This window comes from Solanum pennellii, chromosome 12 (genome assembly GCF_001406875.1).
Source record: "Solanum pennellii chromosome 12, SPENNV200".
Lineage (NCBI taxonomy): Eukaryota > Viridiplantae > Streptophyta > Magnoliopsida > Solanales > Solanaceae > Solanum > Solanum pennellii.
This window is the reverse complement of record NC_028648.1, coordinates 79938559-79955257: the sequence shown is the minus strand read 5'-3', so window position 1 is coordinate 79955257 and position 16699 is coordinate 79938559. Positions and strand designations below refer to the sequence as shown.

Here is a 16699-nt window from a genome sequence, read left to right as displayed (position 1 = left end):
CTAGTATATTTAATTTAAGGTTAAAATTTAAATGGCTACAAGCAATTTAGAGCTCGATTATACCCTGATAAGAAAGCGGGTGTGGATCAAATGTGGTCGTTTGTGTGTCCGTCGAATCAGGATAATGATGACCCGAGGGTTAATCCGGTAGCGAAAGGTGCACTAGGTTTAATGAGCCTGGGATGTCGTAAAGTCTTGATTTGTGGCGCGGAAAAATATATTTTGAAGGATAGAGGGCGGGCCTATTATGAAGCGTTGGGCCGGAGCGGGTGTATTTCATTTGCATGATTTGGGCTCTGAAAAGTCCAAAGATTTGATGAAGAATTCGGCCCATTTCTTCAATAGGGAAAGGACTCATTTTCTTTAAATTTTAATTATTTTTTTTTCTAATGGATTTATGAAGTATAATGTTTTTTTTTTTCATTATATGTAATATTCTTTAGTTTATGTTTGGACAACTTGAATTTTTTTTAAATTTTTTTTGGTATTATTTTAGCACAATCTTCTTTTACAAATGTCTTAAATATGTTATTTTCTACCTTAAATAGAAACAATTCAAAAATTAAAAAAAGAGGATATAAGTTATAACCTAAGATCTCATATTAATTATGCTAATGGTTCATATTTCATTCATTTTCATTTTAATCAATCTTATATATTAGTAAAAATTGATTCATTTTATTAAAACTAAAGGATCTTTATTAAAAAAAATAGTTATAAACAATAATCGTTCTTTTAGACACCTAAAAACATGACTTAATAGTCAATATTGTGATGACTGATCAAGAACGAAATATTACATTTGAATTTTAGTGAAAAACAAAAAATACTTCTATTTATTCAAACACTGATAGGCAAGAATTATATATTTATAACTTACCTGGAAAATATTACTATAAATCATAATCAACTACTAACAGTATTTCAAATTAACACTATGAGATTATATTTTAACTCATTTTATTTACAAGTTGATATATTATTTTTTTTATTTTTCACTTGTCATGTTTTATTTTTATATTGATCAATACTTTTGTCACCATCCAAAAGTCGAGGTCACGGTGGACACACACCCATATAACTTCAAAATGTATGTCAGGCAAAAATATAACACATACGACACTTTCACCACAATTGATATGAAAATAAAAAGCATCTAGTATATTTTTAGATTCCCAAAAAGAAATCTCAAATCTTCAAAAGGAAACTAAAGGCGGTATTAAATGGAGAATAATGACATTCCGAAATGCAGGATCATACCACAACTCCAAAAGAGAAGGAATCGCTAGATTCAATCATTCGCTATGAAGATCACTCGGACTAGAATATGTATCAAAATGATAACATAATGTATTCTATAAAAAAATTATAATTTATAATATTTTTCATATAATTCTATAATATATAGATTCGAAAATTAGTCAAATTGATTAGCGTAAAACAAAAAAGGGTGGGTGTGAGTGACTACAAAACTTTGGGAGGAGTTGTAAAAAGTTCATTGGGACTCTTGAAAATTTTCAATCTGCTAATCAAAAGTAAAGCAAAAACTTACCATAAAATGCAGAAATTGAAGCTGATACGATCACTCTATCGTTCTGTATGTCGCAGATCTTCAGCTTTCTCGGTTTCCACCGCCGCAGCTGCCGCCGTCAACCACCACTTCCATCGGGACCTTCATTTTTCAGCTTCTCCTAGAACCCCTTTTCGTGGTACTACCATTTTCATCTGTTTTTCTTATATTTAGTTTGATTTTGCTTATATTCACATGTTCTTAGACATGCCCAATTTGAAAGATTGTATTTTTCAGCTTCTCCTAGAACCCCTTTTCGTGTTACTTGCATTTTTACATGTGTTTCGTATATTTACTGTGATTTTGCATATATTCCCATGTTTTTGGACATACCCAATTTGAAAGATCATGTTTTTATTCTGCTCTAATTGGAAATGTCTTGTTGTTTGACAAGTTAGAGTTTATAGTCTGAATGGATTTTGAGGATTTATATAGTAGCTGATCAGACTTGTTTGAGATTGAGACATGTCCAAATGGATGTTGAGGATTCGTACTAGTGGCGAAATCAAGACTTGTTCTGATTGCAGCAGGCATATTCTTGCCTACTACGAGTGCTGATTGAGCTTATAAAGAAGGTAGTTTTTACTAGTTTCTAAGGCAAATGAATTTCTGACAATGGTATTGTCCCACTGCAAAAACCACAAATGAATTTCGGAGGATGACATTGTCCCACTGCAAAAACATTAGTCTTGGTAGTGAGCATGGTTTTGGTAAATGTTTCATTTTACTCACCCTGTGATCGGTATGGGCATGTGTAAATGTACTAATGCTGGCTCCTTGGTTGGATTCTGGAGAACAATCGAACATTACTTAGATTGAGGGTTAAAACAAACTATTTAGGATTTTAATTGAGTAGAAAGGTCCTCAATCATTACATATTCCAACAAACTATTTAGGATATTAATTGAGTAGAAAGGTCCTCAATGATTACGTTTTCCTTAACAAGTTCTGTATCTGCTAATCATGAAGCAGCTTAATGATCATATGTGGAGGTAGATGGTACTGCTTTTAATTTTTGGGATCTTACTTCAATAATGCGAAACTAAATGGATTTTTCTACACTCTAGAATTGCGACATCCTTTGACAACGGCAATAGGAAGCACACGTTCTTTTAGTGAGGATGTGGCCCACATGCCTGACATAGAAGATTTGGAGATCAAACGAGCTTTTAAGGACTTGATGGCTGCAAGCTGGGATGAGCTCCCAAATGCAGTTGTTGGTGATGCAGAGAATGCATTGACAAAAAGTACTGATGACAAAGCTGGTCAGGAAGCCTTGATTAATGTTTTCCGTGCAGCAGAGGCAGTGGAGGAGTTCACAGGAATTCTCACATCTCTGAAAATGGAGATGGATGACGCGATTGGTTTAAGTGGTGAGGTAAGTGGAGTTTAAAACTAGGGACTTCATTCATATTTTCTCAAAATCTTGCTGTTAGATTGTTTATATTGTTGCAGAATGTGAAGCCTATGTCAAAAGAATTCTCTGAAGCATTCCAAACAATACTTCAACGTTACAACACTTACTTAAGTGCTTTTGGGTTAGAAGAGGTATACTTGAAGAAGAAAGTGGAGATGGAACTAGGGACAAAGATGATACACTTGAAAATGAGATGCAGTGGCCTTGATTCTGAATGGGGAAAGGTACAATCTACTTCCAGCAAAGTTGGTTCCACATATTTCATTTTTTCTATGAATAGGTTATGATTTCATCACAAGCAATATCTGCAACCCAAATTTCTTTTCTCTTGTATTAGGGCATTAAAGTGGCAGAGGGAGAGGAGAGGACACTCTGAGTAATTTAAGAAAGTCAAATAATTCTTCTAAATTTGTGGTCAAGTAATCCTTTTCATTTTCCTTTTGGTTTGTTTCAAAAAATTGATAGTCAAACTTTTATTCAGTATTAGCCTTTTATGATTCATCCTCTGTGCCTTCAAATTATGTTCTGCGTATTAAGTTACTGTCCAATAATTAGTTTAGAAACCTCTGCCAACTTGAGATTATATTTTGATAGAGTGGGGTTCAGTTTCTTCTGGAAAATTAATTTCTCTATTGTTATTGCGCTTAGTCTATTGACCGTTCATTTTTCAAAACCTTCCAAATTTGTGTTGCATTTCACTATTCTAACTAGTTCTGCAATTCCTGAACCCTGGCCAAAAACTTATTTTTATCAGATTATAACTTTTTTTTTTTATGTAGAATACATTAAGTATTTTGTTGTGATACAAAATTTACCATTCTAATGGAAATTAACTAATTGAAGGGGAGCCTTGGAGCAATGGTAAAGTTGTTTCCGTGTGACCAATAGGTCACGGGTTTGAGCTGTGGAAGTTCTCAATTAATGCTTGCATTAGGGTAGGGTATCTACATTACACCCCTTGGGGTGCGGTCCATCCTGGCGCCTTGCATGAACGTGGAATGCTTTTTCCACCGGACTACCCTTTTTAAATGGAAATAAACTAATGTGGTTGTAAATTTTGATTTTATTCACTTTCTGGCAATAGATGTTTCAAATACAAACTTCCATCATACTTCCTTGAGTACCACTAATGAAAATGTTTCTACAAAATACAATATACGATATGGGATCTCTTAAAGATATTATTGTTAAGAGTCCCACATCAGTAGGTTTAGGAAATTTGGTCGCTTTTTATGGTCTTGAACAATTCTCATCTTTTGAACGCTTTTGGGATTAAGTTAGGCCCAATTCCACTTTTTTTTATCATGGTATCAGCGTGCCCATCCCAATTCATTGTTTTACCCATCTTAGGCCTCCATTTTATATTGCCAACGCTCCAGATGTTTAGTACTAGTCATGCGTCTCATATCAGTGGGTTTTAGGAAGTCGGTCTCCTTATATGGTATTGGGTAATCCTCATCTCTTAAGCTAGCCTTTTGGTTTGAGTTATGTCCAATGCCCATTTCTTTATCAATTACTTTTTATGAGGATTTGTTCTCATAGTGATTTCTGGCTTTCTTACTCCAGGTTACAGTACTTGGGACTTCAGGACTGGCTGGTTCCTATGTTGAGCAAAGAGCATAAGCCTTCAATGATGGCGAAAAGTCAGAAGTGTTTTCGCCTTCAAGTCACTTACGTAACATTTTCCTGGAAAAAGAAACGGAAGTTTTAGATGATACAGGATGATATTGATGTGATCCGTTAAATTGCACTCTTCTTTCGCAAGTTTTATAATGTGATAGCAGCAATATGTAGTTGATACTAATCCTAATAACTTCTTCAAGGAGACAGTTTGCTGAGTATTCAGAATGAGAGTGTTTTATGTCAATTGATTCCGGTTTACTGATGAATTTGGCGCTGTGATTTAATTTTTCTTGATTGATTATTGGACATGACACTGTGTGGTAGTAGTCAGTTCACTTTTATCTCTTTTGTGTTCACTTGAACAAACTGATTGTAGCCATTATTGAAAAACATAGTTCATGCTTCATACATAAACATAAGATCAATGGAAAATGTAAAATTGCTTCACAGAATAGAGGCAATTGATTTGAAATGCTAACTATCAGTGCATCTTAACCATTCTAGCACTCTTACTCCATGACCAAGAATCAGATGGTGATTTTGGCAAAGGTGGAAGTAACAAGGCTTTTCGGTATAGACCAAATGGCCATCCTTCACAGTCAGATAATTCTTGAATAACAGAATGCCTCCTGAGATCTTGGAAGTCAATACTGTCTAAGCTTGATGATCGAGAAAAGACCGTCTTAGCTGTGACAAATGCCTCAAAGCTTGTAGCACTGGAGCAGGGAGATAGACTACTAGCAACAGAGTAAAAATCTTCCCTTTCTTCTGTTTCTTGATCTTCATTGTCCTCCTCTTTTTGTCTCAGTCTTGCAGAGATGAATAAGTCTCCTGTTGTCGGAGAGAAAGCCCAGGTAAACTTGTCAGTTGTGATGGCTGTCTTTCTTCTGCATTTCAACTCCATGTATTGACTTATCACTGCTGATATAAATACCTGCTGATAAAACCGCGAAACAGTTTTCAGAAAAATATGAGAAAATCAGCAGTTAATAGCATTGAACTTGGAAGAATTACATGGCTTTAACTGAGTACTTCATCATCGTAGTCACAAATCGTATCATCTTCTTCTGGACTTGAATGTGATCTTTTCCTGAAAGAATGGCAGTTTGCAAAAGCATCCTTGACAGTTGACACAAGTAATTTGAATCTCTTAGAATGATTTGGTGATTCTTGATTAAGACAAAAGCCCATGTTTTTCAGAACTGTTGCTGATGTTTCTTGATGAGAGTTTGCAGGTTCAAAGTTCCGAAACCGAACTAAATTCTTTGTTAGTCATCTATCTTCTGATTTCCCATTTGAAACTTCTGCTTGAAAGTGGCTTTTTCTATCTTGAAAATATGAGGCTTTTAATCTTTTTAAGGTGAAGACTTGAGCAAAAGGAACCTGTAAGGTATTTTCTGAAGCTAAAGCAATGGACTTTTTAATTTCTTATTGCATACAAGTAAACTTGGTGTTTCTTAGTCATGAGCAAGATGCTAAATTTGTGGTGAATTGCTTTCACTTTAGCCTTAAGTTAAGGGGAGAGAAAGATGACATTGTACCAAATAATGACCACTTGCAGTAGCAGGTCCATTCATATATCTTCACTTGAAGATGATACACAAGACTATAAAGTGAATGTTGGTTTGGTTAAAAGTCAATATGGCCTTTTCTTTTCCATCCCAGAATGGCCACTTTTGATAACTTCCCCCTAAAGAGGAGTAAAAGAGTTGAAAAAAGGGTAAACGGGCCTATAACGCGTGAAAATCTGAAGAGAGCTAAAAAGCGTTGTTTAAAGAGTACAAGCTAATAAAATAGTATAGTAACCAAGGGAAAAAAAAGACAAACAAATTTCGTATTTCCTTTTTTTTTTCCCTTGTTATTTCAATTTCCAACAAATTAGCAGAAATATCATAGAGAATAGTGTCTCCAACACAGTTACAATTACAAGTGAACATCTATGGGAAGCCTAGAATTACCATTGATCAGTAAGCGGACTTTAAGAGAGCAAGATCCACAAGGAAGCACAACAGATGTTGGCAACGATTTAGACGTTAGCAAAGATACCATTTCCCCGTCTCTTGATATTGAACAACCTGTTTCTGCCAACTCAAACGAATCGATGAAATAGTAGTCACCACATCTACAAGGATAAGAAAGCTCTATAATATTACCAGAATCTTGAACTGTAAGGTCATCTAAGCTGACATCTTCAGATATTGCTGCATCCTGTCTCAAAGTTAGCAATTCAGCATCATAAAGTGCACGTGACCTGGGGTTGCCGATGGTTTCCCAGGCTCTCTGTATATCCAAAAATTTGTTCTCTGTTATAGATTCAGAACTGGATGTGTCTGATGCATTTTGTTGCTTGTCTGGATGAAAACAAAGTATGGCTGAACGATAGGCTTTACGGACTTCTTCCAAATTTGCATCTTCTTTCACACCTAGGATCTCATAGTGGGTTTTATGAAATAAGTTGCTGTTTGAAATCATGGCTCCCTATATCAAGAAAACCTTTACTGCAAATACACACCAAGAAGAAAAACAAAATTACGATGTGCTTACAAAAGACTTCATTAACAAAGTTCAAAAGAATATAACAAAAAGAAATCTATTCTTCTGCAATTTATCATTCCTCTTATTGAGCTGCAGGACCTTGAATTTTACTTTATCTCTGTCATTCTTCAATATGACCTATCACTCAACTCGCTCCTAACCACAATCCCGAATCCCCCCTCCCCCCCCCCCCCCCACACACAAAACAAAGAAAGAAAAGGAGAGGAAGAGAGAGGCAATAAGCTTAGAAACTGAAAGAAGCATGATTATCAAACCCGTTCTCTAAGTTACAATGGAACCCCTTCACTTATGGCCTGCTTAAACAGAAAACAATCAAAATGCACCGAAGAAATGCAAGCAAGGTACAGAAAAATGAAGCACCAAGCAACATAGATGTTGCAAATCAGATTGGGAGTGGTTAATGGCAGACATCAGAAACAGTTGTCTTGCATATAGCCCTGCAGAAGTAAATGTTCTGTCTTAACTGTACATCTTAAAATACTAGACTTAATTTCTTGTAAGTACAATTTCTGCATGTGAAGTAATGGATCTAGAGAAGGACTCAACAATCATGGAAAATAGATCCAGAAAGAGATCAACAGAGCTGTGCAGAATATAGATTCCTGATCATTTCAAAGCTTGACTTCCTTAACTCTTAGAATAAACTAGTGTGGCATGAATTGCTGTGGCAACTCCTTTGCTTCCATCATCCTAGAGAGTTAACTGTCAATACTGCCTTTCAGTGACAAAACTAATGGCACCTAGTTCGATCCTCTAAAGATGCAAAATTAATTTAACATGTAAAAGTAGAGACTATCGGCCCCTGGTTTACACAAGATTATAGGTTTACATAGATCTTCTTCCTCCTACAACATTGCCAGCAGCCAATGACGGATTAGCCTCCCAATCAAGGAGTCAACTTCTTTTGCCAGTAGAATTCCAATCTGACCACCTCAGTTTACAACCACATAGTCAACAGAACACATCCCATTTCTTTTCACTTAGCAGGGAATCTTTCTCTGCTTATAATTTGCAGTTGTCAGTGTCTGGACTTCAGTATGTCCATGGATCTAAGAGCAATAGATCTATTTTCACTACTGTGACCGAGAGACATTTTCACCCCCCTAAGTTTAATATTTAAGCTAAAATGGCGTCCCTCAACAATGTCAAAGAGAAGAAACAACGTATGCCCAATAGGATAGAGTCAACAAAACTTAATCTACATCCTTACCCGAGCAACCATATAATCCGTAAAATTGCTACATTTAGTGGTTGATTAGCAAGCACTAATGCTCATATCTAAGACCTAGCCAGAAATTTCCCAAAGCCTATCACTCTAGGCACCTGAGAACACTTACAGGGAAATAGTCAGGTATCAATTGGAGAAAGGTCAGCAGCAGCAATTTGCTACCACTTTACTGTCAACTTATGTTTTTTATTTTCAGTGTTTGTAAAGTAATTGCCAACTCGTGGAAAATGTGATAACGACACATCACAAAAAAAGGAAGATAAGCAGAGGGGATCGACTGGCTCTCCCATCTAAGTCTGAAGGTGATCACACCAGTCACTGAACAAGACTCGAGCATAAATATTGCAAACAGCTGCGTATGATAGGTAGTGATACTCGTCATCATAAATAAATTATGGAAGTTGAGCCAAGCAACACACTAGTCAAACAAGGCAACATATATTACATGTATTTACATACTTTTCTTATTCTAATTTTGCATCGAGTAAAACCGGTTAATTCATAATCTTCTTTTAGCAATTTCATCAAACACATAGAGGGCATAGATTTTACTAAAAATTTCTCCTTTATCAACTAAGCCTTAACTTACCTCAAAACTACTTCTCCCAGTTCTCCAAAGTATTCAACAACACATAATCTACAGATACCAATCTGGACTTTATTATCATTATATTATATATATACATATCCATACAAGTCCCAAAATAAACCCATTTAGGCTAACGATTTGATTCTACAACTCATACTCATAATAAATTCCATATTTCTCAACCAATTCATAGCCTAAAGCTTCTTGTTTACCAACTCAACATTGGTGAAAATTGATTAGCTCAATCCCCTAACTAAAAAAAAGTGTTTGTAGCTTGAGAATTCAACCAATAATACCCATTTCATCATTATAATTGAACAAAAAATTAACAAAAATCAAGAAATTACCTTGCTGAAGAGACTTAGAAATTTTCTTCTTTAAAGATTGAATCTTTGAGAACAATATTCTGCAATTTTTGCCGCTTATTTGCCTTTTTCTTCGTATAACTTGTGTTTGGTTTCCAAATCGCGATACTATTTGGGCTTATAATTCATACCTATTAGGCTGGTCCGGGTCTAATTTTCATGCGTCTCGATTTCAAATCTTAAATCTTCGAAAAAAATAATTTATAATTTTAAATTATGATTTTATTTTAATTGATATAGAAATTGGCTTAACATTTTATGTAAAAACTATTTATTTGTATATTATTTTAAATTTTATAAAACAAGCCCATAATATTCATATAATGTGAAAATGATTATAAAAGAATAATTATTTATATTATTAGTTAGTGGTTTTTTAATAATTCATACAAGTTGTGCATTATTGAGATTATTTCATCCTTTAACTAGAGGTTCAAATTAGACTCTTAGGTATAGAAATTTTTTTGTTAGGAGTGTTACTTTTGAATGGGCATTGTAGTACAGCATATTGAAATCCGCAAGTAAAAAATCTGACGAGAGTAGAATATACGCAAACTTTATCTAGTCCGCTACTTCACTTCACAGAGGTAGAAAGGCGGTTTAAGTGCAACAAATCGTCAGAGGCAGAATCAGAATTTTCAATAAGGGGGTTCAAAATTTGTAGAAACAAATAGCCGAATGGGAGTTTAACATCTATCATATATGCATATAAACTTATTTTAACTATGTATAAATAATATAATTTTCTGCCCCTTCATACAAGGTAGCTCCGCCCCTGTAAATCATGATACTACCCTACCTTCTATTCTTCTACACCACACTCTTCCACCTCGGGTCATGTCCTCAGTTACGTAAAATTATGTCATATCCTGTTTGGTCACTTCTTCGCGATGCTTCTTCGACTTACCTTCTACCTCTCCTCGTGTCTTTTATACACAACTTCTCACTCCTCCGTCGATTCTTCCTTCACTAAAGTGTGCACGTTTATATATCTCATCTTCACATATCTAAATCATCTAAATACCGTTTTCCTAATCTTGTACACTACGAAAGCCACGTCCACTTTATTTCGAATATCCTCATTTCTACATATTGCTTAGTTAATCTTAATATCCTACATTAGTATATCTACATAATGAAGGTCCCATTACCAAAATTAGACACCTCTTACCGTTGACTAAAAAGAGCAAGGTGAAGTGAAAATGAAGAAGAAAGTGGTATTGGTAACCGGCGCTTCCGGTTACCTCGGTGGACGTCTCTGCCGTGAGTTATTCAACGCCGGCTACCATGTTAAAGCCTTCGTCCGCCGTACAAGCGACCTTTCTTCTCTACCTCAACCTACTGACGGCGGAAGTAGCGGCGGAACCCTAGAGCTTGTGTTCGGAGATGTTACCGATTATCAATCACTCCTCCAGGCTTGCTCCGATTGCCAAATAATTTTTCATGCTGCTGCTTTAGTCGAGCCATGGCTTCCAGATCCATCTAGATTCATCTCGGTAAGCACAATAATACTTTCGCTTAAAGGAAAACATTATGATAGCATGTTCACTTTTACTTGTCATATTTATTTCAATTAATTTATATTCAGAGCTAAATTAAATTAGATTAATTCGTGTTTTAAATTTTAAATTTAGATGTTTGGGGAACTATATGGAAAAATCATATGTTTCCATCCTTCTTACTTCTTATATTACTTAAATGATATATGATGAAAAATCTCATCTTGAAATATTGGTCAAAGTCTATATAGTTTGACGGTTGAGAATCAAAACGTGACAAGTAAAAGTGAACGAATGTTAAAAAGAAACGGTGGGGAAGTTTTTTTTAAACGATAGGCTATAAGAAAAGCTTTTTTGTGGTATTTTTGAGTATTAAATGATATTGGATGCTTTAGTACTCTAGTGATAGAGTATAGTGTTTATTGAATTAAATGATGAGGAAAAAGATTTGGAAAATTAAAAAAGGATAAATATATCTTGAACTATTACAAATCGTACGCCAATACCCTCCAATTTTAAGAAGACGACCAATACTAGGTGATTTCTTCCCATCTGTTATAGCCTTGATGGACAAAGTTACCTGATACCTATTGTTAGTGGGAGGTGGTAGGTATCTCGTGGATTTAATCGCGGCATGCGCAAGCTTGCCCGGACACAAGGTTGTCAAAAAAGGAAAATTCCAGTTTTCTGCTAAATGAAATGTTCTCTTTGTTTCTGCTTTTAAGTAATTATATCTGCTTTAGACTTGATGTTGTTTCCACTGCATTGTAGGTCAATGTTGGAGGCTTGAAGAATGTGTTGCAAGCTTATAAAGAAGTTGGAACTATAGAGAAAATTGTGTACACGTCATCGTTTTTTGCCTTGGGACCAACCGATGGATATGTTGCAGAAGAAACTCAGGTATGAAAGCTAATTGTTACTGTGATACAGATTTAAAATGAATAAATGTATTCTTTTTCTTACAATATAAGCTTTAGATGAGACGGTTCATGTGTCATAGCAAGCAAATATCTTATGTTTGGGTTACTGATAAATCAATATTACTCCAAAAAAGCATTAGACCTGGATTGTAGTAGGCAAGCTACATTTCTAAACTATATAAATTTTCTCATGTTGTTGAAGTTTGAGCTTTTATATACGAGGCATTTCACACAATACATCCCTAAAATAAACAAATGTTCTCATGTTTTGACAGTTTGAGTTTTAGATGAGGCAATTCAAACAGTTTAAATGACATATTTAATATGTTTAGATGGGCTTTTGTCGTAGAAGTTTGATTAAATATTATCGAATTCAGATTCATTCTGGGAAATTCTTCTGTACGGAGTATGAGAAATCAAAAGCTTTTGCTGATAAGGTTGCATTAGATGCTGCATCTGAAGGAATGCCAATAGTGCCTGTTTATCCAGGAGTCATTTATGGTCCCGGGAAGGTCACGGCTGGAAATGTCGTTGCCCGTATGGTACATATTTCAACCTTCTTCCTCCTTTTGTGGCTGAAAATTTTATTGCCTGTATAGTAATTCGTTTTAATGTTATGGATTTGGTCATAGCTGCATTGGCAATGCTCTTGTAGTTCGATTAATATCTATTACATGTTCTATCATTTCATGCATAATGACTTTTTTTTCCAAAGACTAAAGGATGTTCAATGATGTCAAAATTATCATTCTATAAGAGGGTTGGTTTATAAGTTTTTTGCTTTCCCTAGAATTAGCAAACAATCATTTCTTTTAACTAATCTGGCTGTAAGTGAACGAAAGAAGAGAAATAATCAAAAAACGGTTAAAATTAAGTTGCCACAATCAAAAAATTGAGGGACTCTGTATCTCACCTTGCCTTTCGATACATTACCTGTTGATGCAAGCAAGATAGAGAAAATAGTGCTTAAGGTCAATGCTCAGCTTTCAACCGTAGGATTTGACAATTTTGTTAATTAGTTTCGGTAATATAATTTGTCAAACATAAGAAATTTATGTGGTATTGAGTTTAAACATTTTCTTTTTTTTTTCCAGCTAATTGAACGCTTTAATGGGCGTTTACCTGGTTACATTGGCCAAGCAAATGACAGGTTTTCTTTTAGCCATGTTGATGATGTGGTTGATGGGCATATTGCAGCTATGGACAAAGGCAAACCTGGTGAAAGGTATCTTCTTACAGGAGAGAATGCGTCCTTTAAGGAAGTTTTTGACATAGCTGCCATGGTCACTCAGACAAAGAGACCTTTGTTTGGTATCCCCCTACTTATTATTGAAGCTTATGGCTGGATATCAGTTCTTTTCTCCAAATTAACCGGAAAGCTTCCTCTAATCAGTCCTCCGGTAAGTAACATAATGATACTTCAAGTTTTATTTGTTATACTGGTTTTTTCTTGGGGGATTGTGCCACAAGTTGTTTGAGAATCAAGACCAAACAGTCGTCAAGAGAGGGCTTAGCTTTCTTTCTAATCTTCTCTTAAGGTTCTAGCTAAATTATTTCTTGGAATTCAAATTTGAATGGCTGCTTTATTGCCCGTCTCCACTCCACATGCTTAACTTGCTGCATATATGTTATCTGATGTGGATAGCAGTTCCTTCTTATTTGGCTCTAAAGTGTGATAAATTGTTTTCTTAGCATATCTAATAGACCTTCTTCATTTTTGTAGCTTATAGTTGGGGAGTTTTACTTACAAGAAAAAGTACAGATTAGTATTTGTGTATCTGAGTCAATATGTATGACAACCATCATTATGTTGCGTATTTCTGATTCCTTATTTCTCAAACTAAACCCTCTACTTCTGGACTCTGCATTATGTTGCGTATTTCTGATTCCTTATGTATGACGACCATCTTTGCTCGGTCTTCCTTTTTTAAAACGTGTACTGCTCAACAAGTTATTAAAAGATTTAGTATTTGTTGCTCCAAACAAAAGTAGTCAATGATGTTTGCAGTTAGCACATAAGCAGGCACACTTGTCCCATAAACGATGATGACTTTGAAGGGTTTTAACATGTTCAATGCATTGTGCTTTTGGCTGACCTATATTTCTTTTCTTTTACTTATTTCCCTGTCACATAAGCAGGCACACTTGTCCCATAAACGATGATGACTTTGAAGGGTTTTTACATGTTCAATGCATTGTGCTTTTGGCTGACCTACATTTCTTTTCTTTTACTTCTTTTTTCCCTGTTTTTATTCCTGCTAGCTTTCATTAGACCTTAATTCTTATCGTCTCTTTATACATCATCTTGAACAGACTGTTTGCGTGCTTAGACATCAGTGGGCTTACTCTTGTAATAAGGCAAAGTCAGAACTGGATTACCACCCAAGAACCTTGAGAGAAGGTCTGTCCGAGGTGCTTCCCTGGTTAAAGAACTTGGGAATGATCAAGTACTGACATGTAATATTTTTCGAGAATGTATGGTGTTGCATTACTGTGTACATTACACTTATGATGACTGTGATCACACATTATTCAATAACCAGTGTTGATCACATTTTGTCGAGCTACTGTTCTGGTGCTAAAACCAGGTTTTCCGCCTCATAGATCCTTGTATATGTGTACCTTGAAGATTTCATCTTAATTGAAGTATTATCAATATGAATTCGGGCCGGATAAGTCTGCTATGGTGGTGGGCTTCCTACTGAAACTTTTTCATTTCCAGGGCTAAAGCTCGAACCTCTAATTGAGGGTTGAAGGGGTCATTTCAGTCGTCCCAGCACATCTCACGATCATTACAAGTGTCGTACTGCTTCTGTTATTTGACAGGTAAAAACCTTACTAGAAATTTTACATGTTTGGTACATGTTGCTAGCCAACTTAACTTAATTGTATACAGATTCTGTAGACTGATAGTATACAAAGCATAAAACTCAAATTTGAACTGCATTAATGCAGAAATATACTCTAGAGCTGGACTGCTAGAATATAAACATTGTAATAGTACAAAACCAGAAGAACAAAAAATTGATACTATAGTTATGAATTGGCAAAGATTTGTCACTCCTAAAGAGAAGTGTCATACATATGTATGATAAATCACCTTGCTACTACTATCAAGGGTTGTGGTGGAATGTTGTAGGATTGGACATGTTCACCCTTTAACCAGGGATCTCGTGTTCGAACTTTGGTGATGACGCTTATCCTTTAATGTGCGTTACGTGAAATTGGACTAATTGGGCCATGACTAGTAAATGCAGATATCAGATGGTTATATTATAAGAGAAAATTTTAGAGTTTCCTACCATATATTGAGAAATATACACTTAGATACATGTATATTGCTGTCAGATATTCTAAAATAGGGAGAAAAGGCGAGTGAGATGGGGAGGGAGGCGAGTGAGATTTTATTATGTATCCCAGATACATGTGAATCACCTATATACACATTATACATATTATACATGTATCTGTTGTGATTCACATGTACCTGGGATACTAGATATATAGGAATGTGGCGAGTAAGATGCGAGGGAGGCGACCGAGATTTGTGATGTATCCCGGATACATGTGAATCCACTTGGATAAAATGTATCTGGAACAAATTTGACCTCATGTATATGAGATATATGTATCTGGACCTATTTGAACGTATCTGGAGGCACCAAAAACTGGTAAGATACGTAATATTGCAAACTAGAGTCTATCTAAGTAATTAGCTCCTAAAGTAGTGATATTCACTTATGTAAGTTTCCCATTATACACCTTGCTACTACCATCAAGAGGTGTGGTTACATGTCCGGATGTCTCAAGTTCGAACTTAGGCGATGACCTTCTCGTTTAACTTGTCCTACACGGTGAGAAATCGGAGTAGTCGGATCATTACGAGTGGATACCGGATACAAGATAGCTGTGCTGACATGCTACTTCCCTTTCGAATTGGTCAACATTGGGACCAAATTTTCTTTCTTGTGGCTGCAAAGCTTGAAGTGAAATTGTTCCAAAACAAGAATTGCCTTGAGTTTGTTTGGTTTTATCCTTAAAAACCAAAGACACAAAAGTCTCTATTTCTTATTGTGTCAACTTCTTAATGTGGAAGTATCAATGAACAGCTGTTTTGTGTTTTTGTCTCACCCTTTTGTCTCTTAGAATTTGGAATACCTTTAGGCTTTAATTGCCACTATTGACAACTCTTTGATTTGTGTTTCCATATCCATCCATTGAAGCTGGATTGGCCCTAGAAAATTGACACATCATATGTATTTTTTCATAAATTAATGAATTGTTAACATTTTAAAGTCATTTAATTATTCATGTGTTATGTTAAATTTGTATCGTTGCATCATATTTTAGGATATAATGTTTCAAAAGTAGTCTAAATATAAGATGAGTTTTAAAGTTGTCTACACATTTGAATTGATAAACTTCATATATGGTTTAGCAAAGTGAATCAGAAATGGTGTAGAGACATCGTTTTTCCATTAAAAGATGATATTCTCTCAAAAAATAATACTGCAAAGTGTTATTTTTTTTTATGACAAGGGAAACCCAAATCCCTACCCCTTGGGTGTGTGCAAGGTAAACTCTCGCTTCTATATAAGCTCACAAACCACATAGGAGAGGTAAACCAAACTAGACAAGCATGGTGTGATGAACTCGACCCTTTTGCTGGCAAGAGGTTTCGAATTTGAGACCTCCAACATGGAAGTCTCAATCTCAAATCACTAGGCCACCCCGAAGGGTGTGATTTTTTATATATTTGTCTAAGCTTTAGTTAGATAAAGCTACTCGATATTCGTGCCGATAAGAGATGACAAATATCTCGTAAAATTAATCGAGATACATACAAACTGATCCGAACACAAACATATTTTTTACTTGTGGTTGTAGTTTGATGGAGAAACATGGTTTGGGGTGGGGTGGGGTGGGGTGGGG

At 35.4% G+C, this 16699-nt stretch overlaps 4 protein-coding genes across 14 annotated transcripts; 2 read left to right on the top strand and 2 right to left on the bottom strand.

Moving 5' to 3' along the window:
• Window positions 1–1171: 1171 nt before the first annotated feature.
• On the top strand, window positions 1172–4951 carry LOC107007526 (succinate dehydrogenase subunit 5, mitochondrial-like). Of its 5 annotated transcripts, none has more exons than XM_027913582.1 (5): window positions 1172–1706; window positions 2638–2948; window positions 3026–3211; window positions 3325–3406; window positions 4554–4951. In XM_027913582.1, exons 1-4 carry the CDS (start codon window positions 1559–1561, stop codon window positions 3361–3363), a joined length of 684 nt encoding a protein of 227 aa, XP_027769383.1. In that variant the 5' UTR covers window positions 1172–1558; the 3' UTR covers window positions 3364–3406; window positions 4554–4951. The 5 variants fall into 5 exon arrangements, with proteins under 5 accessions (XP_027769383.1, XP_015061664.1, XP_015061662.1 ...); XM_015206178.2 differs by having other exon boundaries at window positions 1179–1709; window positions 3325–3401; XM_015206176.2 differs by having other exon boundaries at window positions 1179–1709.
• Window positions 4952–4955: 4 nt separating this feature from the next.
• Window positions 4956–5993, bottom strand: LOC107007527. 2 transcript variants are annotated; one of them, XM_027913588.1, is made up of 2 exons: window positions 5643–5993; window positions 4956–5547 (listed from the first exon to the last, which is right to left on the bottom strand). In XM_027913588.1, exons 1-2 carry the CDS (start codon window positions 5799–5801, stop codon window positions 5092–5094), a joined length of 615 nt encoding a protein of 204 aa, XP_027769389.1. In that variant the 5' UTR covers window positions 5802–5993; the 3' UTR covers window positions 4956–5091. The 2 variants fall into 2 exon arrangements, with proteins under 2 accessions (XP_027769389.1, XP_027769390.1); XM_027913589.1 differs by having other exon boundaries at window positions 4956–5544; window positions 5643–5830.
• LOC114073838 (DPH4 homolog) lies at window positions 5877–9494 on the bottom strand. 6 transcript variants are annotated; one of them, XM_027913586.1, is made up of 4 exons: window positions 9331–9494; window positions 6764–7108; window positions 6569–6691; window positions 6168–6300 (listed from the first exon to the last, which is right to left on the bottom strand). In XM_027913586.1, the coding sequence occupies exons 2-4, from the start codon at window positions 7080–7082 to the stop codon at window positions 6194–6196; spliced, it is 549 nt and encodes a 182-aa protein (XP_027769387.1). In that variant the 5' UTR covers window positions 7083–7108; window positions 9331–9494; the 3' UTR covers window positions 6168–6193. The 6 variants fall into 6 exon arrangements, with proteins under 6 accessions (XP_015061669.1, XP_027769387.1, XP_027769385.1 ...); XM_015206183.2 differs by lacking the exon at window positions 6168–6300 and adding an exon at window positions 5877–5993 and having other exon boundaries at window positions 6569–7108; window positions 9331–9488; XM_027913584.1 differs by having other exon boundaries at window positions 6569–7103.
• A 971-nt stretch (window positions 9495–10465) lies between these two features.
• Window positions 10466–14429, top strand: LOC107005370 (putative dihydroflavonol 4-reductase). The gene is made up of 5 exons (XM_015203950.2): window positions 10466–10844; window positions 11619–11747; window positions 12145–12309; window positions 12862–13167; window positions 14081–14429. Exons 1-5 carry the CDS (start codon window positions 10551–10553, stop codon window positions 14219–14221), a joined length of 1035 nt encoding a protein of 344 aa, XP_015059436.1. The 5' UTR covers window positions 10466–10550; the 3' UTR covers window positions 14222–14429.
• Window positions 14430–16699: the final 2270 nt, after the last annotated feature.

Bases quoted from the DNA above. Each gene is read 5' to 3' on its own strand.
- LOC107005370 (XM_015203950.2), top strand. From the start codon at position 10,551: ATGAAGAAGAAAGTGGTATTGGTAACCGGCGCTTCCGGTTACCTCGGT. The intron at 10,845-11,618 runs GTAAGCACAATA...ACTGCATTGTAG, and splicing joins ATCCATCTAGATTCATCTCG to GTCAATGTTGGAGGCTTGAA. The intron at 12,310-12,861 runs GTACATATTTCA...TTTTTTTTCCAG, and splicing joins GAAATGTCGTTGCCCGTATG to CTAATTGAACGCTTTAATGG.
- LOC114073838 (XM_027913584.1), bottom strand. From the start codon at position 7,082: ATGATTTCAAACAGCAACTTATTTCATAAAACCCACTATGAGATCCTA. The intron at 6,301-6,568 runs GTAATTCTAGGC...ACTCCTCTTTAG, and splicing joins AGTCCGCTTACTGATCAATG to GGGGAAGTTATCAAAAGTGG.
- LOC107007526 (XM_015206175.2), top strand. From the start codon at position 1,559: ATGCAGAAATTGAAGCTGATACGATCACTCTATCGTTCTGTATGTCGC. The intron at 2,949-3,025 runs GTAAGTGGAGTT...ATATTGTTGCAG, and splicing joins CGATTGGTTTAAGTGGTGAG to AATGTGAAGCCTATGTCAAA. The intron at 3,212-4,553 runs GTACAATCTACT...TTCTTACTCCAG, and splicing joins TTGATTCTGAATGGGGAAAG to GTTACAGTACTTGGGACTTC.
- LOC107007527 (XM_027913588.1), bottom strand. From the start codon at position 5,801: ATGGGCTTTTGTCTTAATCAAGAATCACCAAATCATTCTAAGAGATTC. The intron at 5,548-5,642 runs GTACTCAGTTAA...CGGTTTTATCAG, and splicing joins TTTGTGACTACGATGATGAA to CAGGTATTTATATCAGCAGT.